Below are 14,326 nucleotides of genomic sequence, written 5' to 3' on the forward strand. Positions count from 1 at the left end.
TTACCCTTTCTTTCGCATTTGAATGTGCTTGTTTAAGTTTTTTGCTTATTATAAAGCTACAAATAAGCCTCAGTGTGAATATCCAGTACATGGAGTGATCCCCTAGCTTCTGTTCTCCATTCATCATAAAATTTCTTAATAGAGGAAACATACCTCAACATAATAAAGGCTTTATATGATAAACCCACAGCTAACATGTTATTCAGAGGTACAAAGCTGTAAGCTTTTCCTCTAAGATCAGGAAGAAAGCAAGGATGTACACTTTGAGCACTTTTGACATATTCGCTGTTCGAGTGAGAGCAGTTATGCAAGAAAAAGGACATCCAAATCAGAAAGGAAGAAGTAAAACTGTCACTTGTTCAGATAACATAATACTGTATATGGAAGTGAAAGTGTTAGTCGCTCAGTGTTGTGTGACTTTTTGCAATCCATGAGGCTGCTTGGCCTGGAATTTTCCAGGGAAGAATACTGGAGTGGGTTGCCGTTTCCTCTTCTAGGGGTGAAAGTGTTAGTTGGTCAATTGTGTCTGACTCTTACTCTGAGAATTAATAAATGAATTCAGTAAAGTTGCAGGATAAAAAAATCAGTATACAGAACAATGAGGCACTTCCACATACTAATATCAAACTATCAGTTAAACTAAAAAACCAGTTTCATTCACAATTCATCAAAAAGAATGAAATAACTTAGGAATAAGTTTAACCAAGGAGTTTAAAGACCTGTACACAAGTAACTACTAAGACACTGATGAAAGAAATTGAAAATGACACAAGCAAAGGGAAAGTTACACTTTGCACATAGGTTGGAAGCATTAGTATTGTTAAAATATTTACTACCAAATATTATACTACCCAAAGCAGTCTATAGATTCAGTGCAATTACTATCAAAATTCCAAAGGCACTTTTCACAGAAACAGAAGAAACAGTCCCAAAGTCTGTATGGATCCACAGAAGATGCTGAATAGACAAAGAACTCTTAAAAGCAAAGTTGGAGGCATCACACGCCCTGATTTCAAACTTTATTATAAAACTGTAGTAATCAAAATACAAGGGTACTGGACTTAGAAATAGACATACTGATCAATGGAGCTGAATAGACAGCACAAAAATAAACACACATATGGGATCAGTTTGGGACAAAGGAAACAAGAATAGGTGTTCAGGAAAGGACAGTCTCATCAATAAATGGTGTTGGGAAAACTGGACAGCCACATGCAGAGGAATAAAACCAGACCCCTACCTTAGCCACACAAAAAAAGTTAACCCAAAATGGAGAAAAGATTTGAATGCAAGACCTGAAACTGTAAAACTCCCAGAAGAAAACATATGTGGTAAGCTCTTTGACGTTGTTCTTGGTGTTAAATTTTTGTATTTGACATAAAATGCCAACGCAAAACAAGCAAAAATAAGTGGGGTCTGCATCAAACCAAGAAGCTTCTGTACAGCAAAGGAAACCATCAACAAAATGAAAAGATCATCTGAATCAGAGAAAATATTTGCAAACTATGTATCTGTTAAGGGGTTAATACCCAGAATAAAGTATTGGCACGCTGTGGTCCATGGGGTCGAGTTGGACACGACTGGGCGACTGAACGTCAACCCAGGATAGATAAAAAACTCATACAGCTCAATAGCAAAAACAACAAATAAATTAATTTGAAAAACAGGCAGAGAGAAATGGGTAAATGGTTTGAACAGACACTTCGTAAAAGAAGATGTAGAAATGGTCCCAAGAAACATTTAAAGATGCTTACATTTTTAGTCATTTGGAACATGTAAATTAAAACCAAAGTAGTTACCAATAGAAGCCTATTAAATATGCTCAAATTTCAAAGAAAGGTGACATTAGGGTTAGGACAGATATGCAGGAAAATGAGTCTTCATATATTACTGGTGGAAATATTAAATGGTATCTTTCTTCAATTTCACTTCTGGTTATTTATCAAAAGGAAATGAAAACGTGTGTACATACAAAGGCTTGTCTTTGAATATTCATAGAAGTTTTATTCACAAGTATACTTTGAAACAAACAATATAGCGTCCATGCTGCTGCTAAGTCGCTTCAGTCGTGTCCAACTCTGTGCAACCCCATAGACGGCAGCTCACCAGGCTCCCCCGTCCCTGGGATTCTCCAGGCAAGAACACTGGAGTGGGTTGCCATTTCCTTCTCCAGTGCATGAAATTGAAAAGTGAAAGGGAAGTCGTTCAGTCGTGTCGGACTCTTAGCGACCCCATGGACTGCAGCCCACCAGGCTCCTCCATCCATGGGATTTTCCAGGCAAGAGTACTGGAGTGGGTTGTCATTGCCTTCTCCATAGTGTCCATAAACAGGGGAATATATAAACAAACTGTGAAATATGCATACACACACAAAAAAAACTAGACACAGAATCAGAGGAGATACTGTTCTAAAGAGAGATATAGGTGGTAGTTAAGCCACTAAAGCCTAGTATACACATACTGTATGATGCAGCATTTTCAAGAAAATTTTCTTACCCCTTCAGAGGTCTATGGAGGTAAATAATTAGGAAAAGGCACCAGTGGACTGTTTTTTAATAGTATTCTACTTGATCTCAGTGTTAGTTATAATGGTGTATTCATGTTAAAATTCATTAATCTGTACCCTTTAAATCATGTCCTTTTTTGCATGAATATTTTAGTAAATAAGATACAAGAGTAAACTTGTAGTTTAATTATAAAAATTTAAAATTTCCAAATTAGAGTGGCAAAGTGCTAGACATTTCCATTATTAACGTAAAAAAATAAATACCATTTATACTTATTTTAGAGAAAGAATTGTAATCGAGGCCATTTTGCACTGTCAAAGTTTATTTGGTATTTTATTATGTTGTGAGAAGTGCCCACAGCTCTGTGTGTAATTATAAATACTGTAAATATATCTGTCACTACTTCAAATGATGAAGCAAGTATGCCATGTTTAAGCCTGCTTTTGTTTTGTTGAACCATTTCTTAGAATCTTGAATAAATTATGTATTAAAATGGATTTTTAAAAACTTCTATAACAAACCATATGTAATATAGCTACTGCTATTGAATTTTAACTTCTCATTTTAAAATTTGAGCATTTTCTCATGTGTATATAACATTTGTAATACTGTAGTTTATACCTTTCCTTATTAATGGATTAAATCACCAAACCTAGTGTGGATCTAGTAACTACCACAGTTTTGAAGTAGTTAAGAGTATAAACAGATGTTTTGAGATATCCACTGTAACTGTTATAATATGAAAATGTTAGAGTATGAAACAGGTGCTGTTAAAACTATTGTGATCTGTCAACTGCATACTTATCAGACAGTGAAAATGAAGTTTTGTTTTTATCTCGTTTAAGTACCCAGATCTCCTTCCACCCCTGCATTCTATGCATGGCCCCTTGGAGTCTGTTCTCTGTTACTTGAACCATTTCTACTCTTTTGTAAGGCTAACACCCCCACTTGGGTACTAGGTCTCATTCCTGCTCTGCACTGGTATTCAGTGACAGTGCATTGACAATCTCCCCTCTTTCTCTGTCATCCTTATTTTTTCTTTTATTACTGAACCTTTCTCATTAGCAAGGCACACAGCTCCTTATTCATCCTGAAGAGACATACTGCTGTTTTCCCTTCCAGAAACTGTCCTGTTTACCCGATCCCTTTTATAGCAAAACTCCTTGAAACAATTGTCTATATTGTTTCCTTCTTTTCTCATAAGGCTTTTGTCTCACTCACTGTTCCATTGAAAATGCTCTAGTCTAGGGCACAGATATTTTCCAGGGACATAAATTCAGATATTAGTTTGGGGTTTATTTCACATCACTGGTCTTGCAAGAGTATCTACACAACTTATTTCTTCGTCCACAACCATTTTCTCGTGTTCCAGGGGGCCACACTTCTCTCACTGCTACTTCTTAATCATCTTTGCTCATTTGTTTGTTATCTCCTTCACTTCCTACTTTGGAGAATCTTCTGGATCTTGCTCATCCTATCTATATTTAATTGGTGTCCAGCTTTAAAGACTGTCTGTTGTGTGCATGTTAAGTCGCTTCAGTTATGCCTGACTCTTTGTGACCCCATGGACTGTAGCCCACTAGGCTCTCTGTCCATGGGATTCTCCAGCTATGCAAGAAAAATGGAGTGGGTTGCCGTGCTCTCCTTCAGGAAATGCTGTTTATTATTGAGTCCTGAGTTTTATCTTGGGGCCAGATATCCCTGTAAACTCCAGACTGATAAATCCAACTTGTTCATCCTGCATCTCTACCTGGAAGCCTACCACGTGTCTCAAAACAGACTCCTAAGCTCAGTCCCCAAACCTAATTGCCCCACACCTTTGATTTCTCAGTTAATGGCAACTTTATTTTTCCAGTTGTTCAAGTCAAAAACCTGTCTTTTCTCACCACTTCTTTCCTCCTATACCCTACATCTAATCTCAGAAAATCCTCTTGGTTCTCCCTCCAAAATACATCTAGATTCCAACAACTTCTCACCCTACTTACCACCTTTAAGGCCTAATTATTTAATAGTCCACTTCTTGCAATAGCATTTGAACTGTATCCCAGCTTCCACCTTTACACACCATATGATTAATTTTCCAACCCAGGGGCTCTGGGATCTGGCCTTGCACTATTCACCAAACCTTATGTTTCTTCTCTCCTCAGCAACTGTCCTTCAGTCCTCTTGGCTTCTTTACTGTCTCTTAATATGCCAGATATTCTCCTTCAACACAGCCTGGCTCACTGGCTCTTCCCTCTTTTCCCAAGTATTTTCCTGGCTTGTCAACATCTTCAGATCTCTGATGAAAGCTCCACTGTCTTGGAGAGGCCCCTGCTGACCACTCATAAGAACTGCAATCCTTCTCTCATGACTTCTTTTCTCCTTCCCTACTGTTCATTTTTCATTGTCTCTAATTATTTTGGATTTCCCTAGTAGCTTAAATGGTAAAGAATCTGCCTGCAATGCAGGAGACTTGGGTTCAGTCACTCAGTCAAGGAAAACTCCCCTGGAGAAGGGAATGGCTGCCCACTCCAGTATTCTTGCCTGGAGAATCCCATCAACAGAGGAGCCTGGCAGGCTACAGTCCATGGGGTCGGAGAGAGTCAGATATGACTGAGCAACTAGCATTTTCATCATATAATTTAATTACTTTTTTTTTTTTTTTTTTACTATTTTCTCCCTATAGAATGCAAGCTCCATGAGGATAGTGTCTACCTTGTATTTTTGTTCTTTGTTTTATTCTCAGCTTCTTAAACAGACCTAGAGATCAAAGCCAGGTCTTTTGCATTGCAGGCATATTCTTTACCATCTGAGCCAGCAGGGATGCCCTCTTGAATATATAGTCAATTCTTGGTATATAAATGTTGAATGAGTGAAGGAGGAATGCCTACTTATTTTTTATGACTCAGAGCACAAGTCACTTACTGAGGATCTTCACCTAAGGGCAGGGATTATTTTTACCTTATTCATTGCTATATTCCTACTGTCCAGTAAACAATTGTCAAATGAGTAAATTAGTCTGGAAAGGCTTCACAGAAAACCATATATAGACCCCAAATATAAAGAGGTTGGCTCTGTAGGAATCTTAGGCAAGTGTGGCATTAACAAGATGTAGATGTAGCCACTGCCTACAACATGGATGGACCCGGTCATTATCGTACTAACTGAAGACAGAGAAATATATGGTATCACTTACATGCAGAATCTTTAAAAAAAAATGATACAAATGAACTTATTTTTGAAACAGATGTTAGAAAAAACAGTTACCAGAGAGAAGGGCTTGTGGGGAGGGACAGATTGGCGATTGAGAATTGACATGTACACACTGCTGTGTTTAAAATAAATTACCAACAAAGACCTATTGTTAAAAAAAATAATTAAAAACACTCAACTCCAAATCTGTGTGACTTTGTTCCTTTTTACCCTCACAAGCTTCTTCCTTATTCTTTATCTCATTGGGTGGCACTATTGACTGTACATTGTTCTTCAGATCAGCAACCCAGAGGTTAATTTTTTACTATTTTCTATCATGTCAATCAATCAATGAAGTCTGTTGATTCCATCTCGTAAATATTTCTGTTTATCTAAATTGCTCAATTATGTGACTACTATGGAATTGTTCCCTTGGTACCACGGGAACATTTCATATAGAGATGGGCATGATAAAGTACAAAAATGGCAAGGACCTAACAGAAGCAGAAGAGGTTAAGAATATGTGGCAAGAATACACAAAAGAGCTGTGCAAAAGAGGTCATAATGACCTGGATAACTGATGGTATGGTCACAAACCTAGAGCCAGACATCCTGGGGTGTGAAGTCAAGTGGGTCTTTGGAAGAATCACTATGAACAAAGCTAGTGGAGGCGATGATAGAATTCCTGCTGAGCTATTTCAGATCCTAAAAGATGATGCTGTTAAATTGCTGCATTCAATATGCCACCAAATTTGGAAAACTCATCAGTGGCCACAGGACTGGAAAAGGTCAGTTCTCATTCCAATCCCAAAGAAAGGCAATGGCAAAGAATGCTCAAACTACCGCACAATTGCACTCATCTCACATGCTAGCAAATTAATGGTCAAAATCCTTCATGCTAGACTTCAGCATTATGTGAACTGAGAACTTCCAGATGTACAAGCTGGATTTAGAAAAGGCAGAGGAACCAGAGATGATATTGCTAGCATTTGTTTGATCATAAAGCAAGCAAGGGAATTCCAGAAAAATATTTACTTCTGCTTCATTAACTACACTAAAACTTTTGTGTGGATCACAACAAACCATGAAAAATTCTTAAAGAGATGGGGATACCAAACCACCTGACCTATCTCCTGAGAAGCCTGTATACAGGACAAGAAGCAATAATTAGAACTGGATATGGAACAATGGACTGGTTCCAAATTGGGGAAGGAGTATGTCAAAGCTGTTTATTGTCACCTTGCATATTTACCTTATATGCACAGTACATTGTGCAAAATGCCAGTCATTACAATGCTCAAGTAATGACTTAAGCTGGAATCAATATGGCAGGAGAAATATCAATGACGTCAGATATACAGATGATATCACTTTAATGGCAAAAAGCAAAGAGGACCCAAAGAGCCTCTTAATGAAGGTGAAAGAGAGTGAAAAAGCTGCCTTAAAATTCAACATTCATAAAACAAAGATCATGGTGTCTGGTCCCATCACTTCATGACAAATAGATGAATGAAAAGTGGATGAACTTTGGATGAAAAGGACAGTGACAGACTTTATTTTCTGTGCTCTAAAATCACTGTGAATGGTGACTGCAGCCATGAAATTAAAAGACGCTTGCTTCTTGGAAGAAAAGCCTCAACAAACCTAGTTCAGTTCAGATCAATTCAATTCAGTTGCTCAGTCATGTCCGACTCTTTGCGACTCCATGAACCGCAGCACACCAGGCCTCCCTGTCCATCACCAATTCCCAGAGTCCACCCAAACCCATGTCCATTGAGTCGGTGATGCCATCCAACCATCTCATCCTCTGTTGTCCCCTTCTCCTCCTGCCCTTAATCTTTCCCAGCATCAGGGTCTTTTCCAATGAGTCAGACCTAGATAGTGTACTAAAAAGCAGAGACACCACTTCACCAACAAAGGTCCATATAATCAAAGCTATGGTTTTCACAGTAGTCAGTATGGATATGAGAGTTGGACCATAAGGAAAGCTGAGTGCCAAAGAATTGATGCTTCTGAACTGTGATGCTGGAAAAACTCTCAAGAGTCCCTTGGCCAGCAAGGAGATTAAACCAGCCAATCCTAGGAAGTCACCCCTGAGTATTGATTGGAAGGACTGATGCAGAAGCTCACTTTGGCCACCTGATGGGAAGAACTGACTCATTGGAAAAGACCCTGATGCTGGGAAGGATTGAGGGCTAGAGGAGAAGGGAATGACAGAGGATGACATGATAGTGGACTTGAATTTGAGCAAACACTGGGAGATAGTGAAAGACAGGGAAGCGTGGTGTGTTATAGTTCACGGGGTCGCAAAGAGTCGGACAGGACTTAGCAACTGAACAAGGAACAACAGTAGGCATGGAATTGGCCACTCTAGTCTCACAAACGGTTTTGTGTATCAGCCTCCAAACTGATGTCTGTGCCTCAAGTTACACTTTTCCCCAGTCTATTCTCCACAGTGGCTAGTACCATCCTTCTAAAATACAGACTTGATCATGCATTTTTCCACCACAGTTAGGAATATCAACTGAAGCAGTAAAAGAGAAGGAATATAGATGGGTAAAAGTAAAACCAGAAATACATACAATTTAAGTGCTGATTTAGTGACTACAACAGTTTGATCCTCAAAAATTCAGAACCCTAATCTTACAGTGTCTAATAAAAACAAAAATGTCATTTGCTTATACTATAAATGTGTTTATTCACTAGGTACATCTTTGCCTGGATTTTAAAATATACTCTGCCTTTCACACTATTATAATCTACAGAATATTTGACTTTCATATATTCTTTAAATCACTGATATGATCCTCTGTAAACAGATATAATTTATTTTTCTCATATAACAATTTCCCACTTTTATATGATGTTTTTTTTTTCTTTTTTTTTTTAAATTTTAAAATCTTTAATTCTTACATGTGTTCCCAAAGATGAACCCCCCTCCCACCTCCCTCCCCATAACATCTCAGTGGGTCATCCTATATGATGTTTTAGATGGTACATCATTCTCTATGTCACTCTGGGCCTAGTATTCTTGTGTACCTTCTAAGGCTAAAGTGCAAGTATTCTATAAAATCTTGGTTTTCAGAAAATATCTCAAGCCAGGGAAAGTCTGGAGGTCAAATCTGGCTTTTAAGAAGCTTGTGTTAAGTTCAAAGTTATTATCAAGAAAACAGGGAAAGGATTCATATTAATCTCTCTAATCTTGCTGTATCATTTTCAGTTTCTTCTGAAATGCAGTGGTTGCCAGGAAGTTATGAAACAGAATCTGGATTTATTCTTTGGGTTTAAAAACTCTCTGTAATTTCCCCCATCCTACTGGTTCCCTTTTATGTCCTCTTATCTCCTTTACAAATTGTGCAGATCTAACATGTTTAGATCCCTAGTCACATTGCTTAGTCTGTCCTTGAATTTTGTTGATACATCTCAGCTACCTGCCAGAGGCAGGCAGCTCAAAAACAGTGAGCTGGGCAAGTTCTGAGACATTCAGAAGTGGTTTAACCTGAAGACACACTTTAGTCTAAAGATGCCCAAGTTTGTAAATTTAAGCATAGGTGATTTAAACAAAACATGCTTACATTTGAGTTACAGAGATTGACTGTGACTTCTGGTTTATACTCTCTCCTCTACCCTCTCCATAATGCCTCAGATTTTTAAGATTAGTTTTCCAAATACAGCTTTTCTTGCTGGATCTAGCAGTAATGTGGTTTCTGTGAATTATTCCTGGCTCTATTTAGAAGCATCATGTTTCATCTATGCTTTTAACTATGCTTTACCTCTGGTTAGGACATATGAGATTATCAGTCACCATGCCAGATACTTTATATATGTTACCCAATTTGGTCATTAATATATGTCTTAAGCATAGTTGGTATCACCATTTTATAGATACCAAATCTGACAGCAGAAGAATAAGTTACTTACCAAAGGTCCCATAATTAGTAAATGAAAATGCTTTTAACAGATGAGCTTATATACATGGTATTTGAAAGTAGTTTAATGACCATTTTTTAAAGAATGCAGTGTTCCCCCATTTCTTAGTTTGCATGGTATAACACTGTACCCTGTCTTTTCAGTGTATAGTCTTTGCTATGACTTCTGGCCAGATGTGGAATCACATCCGTGGACCACCATATGCTCATAAAAACCCACACAATGGACAAGTGGTAAGTGCATGTTGTAAGCATCAATATTATGAACTTGAATCCTGTTTACACGGCAGTCAGAAATTTCATATTTAGTAAGAAAAAGGTTATTTGTAAATCTAAATATATGTTCCATTTTTTTCTCATGTTCCTCCACTATGTACATACACACATGCACACACATATATATGTATGTATGTACATATATATTTTATGGTGAGGACTGCTTTAGCATGGATTAAAAAAAAATTCAGTGTACCTACCATACCAAATATACATACATAAATTATTTTTTCAACTTTGTAGACTGCTATGGCAATAATATGTAATGCCCAAAGAGGAAATAGAAAAAGTTTTAACGAGCATCCCAGCATTGGTAAATTTAATGAAGTTTAGAAGATCATTAAAAACTCTGGTATTCATTGTATTAGAAAGCCAGGAACAGTCTGCCACAAAATTGAAAGTGAAATTGGCGTGCAGTTCTGTCAGTAGCAGAGTTGACTTTAGTAACTGCTACTATCTTATTGCCTTCCCTTTCCACCAAAAATGGCCAGTGGCACATATTGTCATAGGTCGACTTTACAAAATACCGTCTCTGAGGCTTAGTATTAGAGGTTACCGAAGATTATTAGCTGTTTTAAAATGTGCCTCTTTTTTCTAGTTTTTTCTTTTTACAGATTTTTGAGAGAAGAATATGATAGTCCTTATGTACTCATCACCAAGCTTAATTGCCACTTCATAACCTGCCGTGTTCCATGTATTCTCCTGCCCAGTACTCTTTACCTGCTGTAGGATTCTTTTGAAATAACTTACCAATATCATTTCATTTACACATAAATATTTCAGTAGGTAATTATAAAAAATAAGATTATCTTTTAAAATCTAACGATAGTACCACACAATCACACATAAAATGGTTATAAATTCTTAATTTCTGAAATTTGGTTCTGAATGGAATACTGTTATTCTGTGCCAAATAATGTTATGATTTCTCTATAAAGGTATAATGTAAGCTTGTGAGGTTTATTCTTCATTGCTTACAGTACTTCACATATATTTAATATTAAAGAAAGCTAACAAGTTATTCGTTTCTTCTTCCTAAATTGATTGTGACTTTCTTTGAACTTCTTTGTGGAACTGTAATTTAGGGATATAATTCATTTTATTTATTGTATGCTCCCTGGTGACTCAATGAGGTTTTAAGGACTAGTTGCAAATAAGCAGAGTTGCAGTCACTAATACTACATATTATAATAACCAGTTTGGTCTCATATTGCCATCATCATTTTCAGATATTTTCTATAGGTGTCTAGGATATAGATTCAAAGTTAGACTCTAAACCAGATATGCTTTTTGTTAGATGTACTATGTATTTTCGAAATCTGTCACTACTTAGAGAAGTGATTTGAGTATCTCAACTATTCAGAATTAGATTTTACAGAAAAAATAATGGAAGTAATTATCAAACAATAAATTGTCCCCTTTTCTTCAAGTCTTCCTGACTCTCCTTTTTTAGAGTGTGGTTGTTTTCTCTGCCCTCCCCTAAATTATCCATACTCACTGTCACCCTTTCCTCTTTAAATTTTTTCTCCTTTATCACTTAAAACATGCTATATAATTTATTTATTTTGTGTTACATTTGTTTGCCTTTTGCCAGGACCCCAGTAGGATATAAGCACTTCACAAAGTGATTTTTTTATATCTGTTTTAGTCCCTGATATATTCCTGTTTCATAGAGAAGGGCCTGACACAAAAGATTTGATCACTGTGGTGTCAGTGATACTTAAAAGTATAAATTTAGGAAACCTTTTATTTTTATTCCTGTCTCAATATTTTTCTAAAATAATATTGCTTAGGTAAAAATAATGAAGCACTGCTTTTTGTTATTGTTTATTATTTGCTAATATATATGAAATGTTTTAGCTTGTGTAGGGGAAGGAAATACAATTTTTCCTCTCCTGTTCTGAGCCCCTCTTTGGCTGAGGTCCCTGTAATAAAAGAGAGTAACAAGAGAAAACCAAATCTGTTACCATGTATACCTCATGTATACATGGAAGATACTCAGGAAAGAAAAAAAAAAAGAACAACACTTAGAAGTGGCTTAGACCTCAGGCTTAGGTACCAGCTTTTGTTATAAGACAAAAAGAAAAGTACTGAGGGAAAATCAGTTATGTGGAGGTGACCAGGAAAAGGAAAGATTAAGTTTACTATGCAGATAGAATTTAGCGGGTACCTTTGCAGTTGAAAAGGAGCTAAAGTTGTCTCCAGGGGTTAACCTTTGTCCTTCCTGGTAGAGAAAGGAGAAGGGACACCTTTGTAAATTTAGGTCCTGCTTTTAGGGAGATGGGAGAAGGCAGAGAACTTTTCTTATATCTGCTTCATCTCATCTCTGCTTTATCATCTCAGTGCCTGCAGCTTAAATTCTTAGGCCAAAGTGGCATATTAGAGTGTCATATTCTATCATCCTTCATTCTCTCATCTTAACCATTTCAATCTTTGATAAATCATGAAACTCTAATCCCTTCACATGTAGTTTATTGGAGTAAGCTCCAAGAAAGTTTGCACTAACAGTGACAACAACATGGATGCCATCTGTTGCTAACTGAACATATGCTGGGCACTAGACTTCACAAATGAGTATTTTAGGCCATTAGATGAACATTGCTAAAGCACATTGATTATAGTCAAAATATCAATGTATGTGGACCTAAGTTATCTCCAGTCAAGTGGAAAATCCTAAGTAGCTCTCCACTAATACCCCCATTGTAATCTTCAGTTGCATTCTGAGACTCTGCTACTTTGCAGAGAAACTCCATGTTAGTGTATCTGTACTGCCCCTTGTCCCCTATGTATGTGCTGCTTTTGCTTCTTCCATCCCACCCAGAATTGCTATCAAAACATGCTCATCGTCAAACACCACCTAATCTGCCATCCCTCTGAAATGCATTATTTACTTACATTAGAAATTCTTTTTTCCTTTACCTACTTATAAACATGTAGTTATCCTATTTACGTATCTCTGCATTCCTTTATCATCATAATCCTTAAATATACATTTGTCAAATTCTTACCATTGAGTTTGTTTTTCATCTTTACACTTACATACAGCTGGTCCTCAATAAATGTTTTCTTAAAAGATTATAAAGACACTAGGAGATGTTTTCTTAAATTGGATTATCTTAATTCTTTCCATTTTTTTTTTCTCACTAGTTAGAAGAGTAATAGGATCAACATGTCCCTGTTAATTTAGCATAAACCAGTTAGTAACCTTAACATGACAGGAACATTTATTTTAAGGTTCAGATTAGACTGGAAAGAAATTTTCTCTATTGATTTTAGACAATTTTTTATCCTGTTCCACATTGTTGTATTACTGTTTTGTAGGTAGAGAATGGCATGGCCAGTAGGTAGAGGTCCTGTAATGGCCCAGAGGAACACATTAAGAAAACAGAATTTTCTATATTTTTAAAAGAAAAAAACTTTACCTTTGTATGTTAATGAAAAATACATACATTGAAAGTGTATATAACTTTTAATGTGTATATTTTAGCTTTTCAGGACCTTATCTTTTCAGCACCTTATCAAAAGTTACAGAAATGATGAGACTTATACCTATAACCAAGATATTCAAAAAGATGAATTTTGTCCCAAACTCTCCACCCTCTTCTGTTTTAAAAAATATAATTTTTTCTTATATTTGAAGAAAGTATTAGGATTGCAGGGAAAAAATCATGAAAGTCTTGGAAACATATTAGGCTTCTTGGACAAAATCAATTGCTTGTATGTGCTCTTGGCCAGAGATGTGGATCCAGCTTTAGACTAATGTGAGATGTTAATCGCTAAGCAGTGTAGACAAAGGCAGGTTAGAGGGGCAGGTTAAAGTCATCCCTTGGTATATAGCTCTCTTCTTGTTTTAAATTTTAACATCTTTTAGAAGAACATCCCTTCCTGCATTCTTTTATGCTTAATGTCAACATATACTGAAACAGAAAACTGTGGTTTAAGTTTTGTTTTAATGAATTGATCTGCATAATAATGTGTTTTCCTGTTACTGAACAAAATAGAAGATTAACTTTGCTTTATAACATCAACTGGTTACTGGCAAAGAATTATAATTTAAATAATGCTTGTCCATTAGAATAATAATAGTGAATAGGTTTTTTTTTTTTTTTGGATAATAGATGTGCTTAAATTTCAAGATACAACTTGAAAATCAGCACTGTCCTTCGTTGGTAATTTCTTCATATGTTAACCTATATTTCTGAAAAGAAATTACCATGTAGTATTTGTGTTTTTGAGAATAGCTATAATTAGGCTATTTATCTCTTTCAGTGGAATACAATGACAGATGAGTATCTTATGAATATTTATATAGGAATTTTGTAATTTGGCAGTAATTCTTGATGACCAGTGCACATTTAGTGGAGTAAGGGTATGAAACAGTATTTTTATTGTGTTTTTCATACTAGTAACATAATTGAATAACCATTTATATTTTAAAGA

The 14,326-nt window shown here is 36.3% G+C and overlaps 1 protein-coding gene across 3 annotated transcripts in view; it reads left to right on the forward strand.

Annotated features, from left to right (window-relative positions):
* The window catches only part of TUSC3 (tumor suppressor candidate 3), a 220,239-nt gene that overhangs the window by 126,891 nt on the left and 79,022 nt on the right, over window positions 1–14,326 (forward strand). For all 3 annotated transcript variants that reach the window (XR_011144816.1, XM_068970022.1, XM_068970024.1), the window contains exon 6: window positions 9,755–9,844. Coding sequence is in view for 2 of the 3 variants with exons in the window: in XM_068970022.1 (XP_068826123.1) it covers window positions 9,755–9,844 (90 nt within the window). In the remaining variant the exon portion in view is untranslated. The remainder of the gene's footprint in view (window positions 1–9,754; window positions 9,845–14,326) is intronic.

Source organism: Capricornis sumatraensis, chromosome 4 (assembly GCF_032405125.1).
Source record: "Capricornis sumatraensis isolate serow.1 chromosome 4, serow.2, whole genome shotgun sequence".
Classification (NCBI taxonomy): Eukaryota; Metazoa; Chordata; class Mammalia; order Artiodactyla; family Bovidae; genus Capricornis; species Capricornis sumatraensis.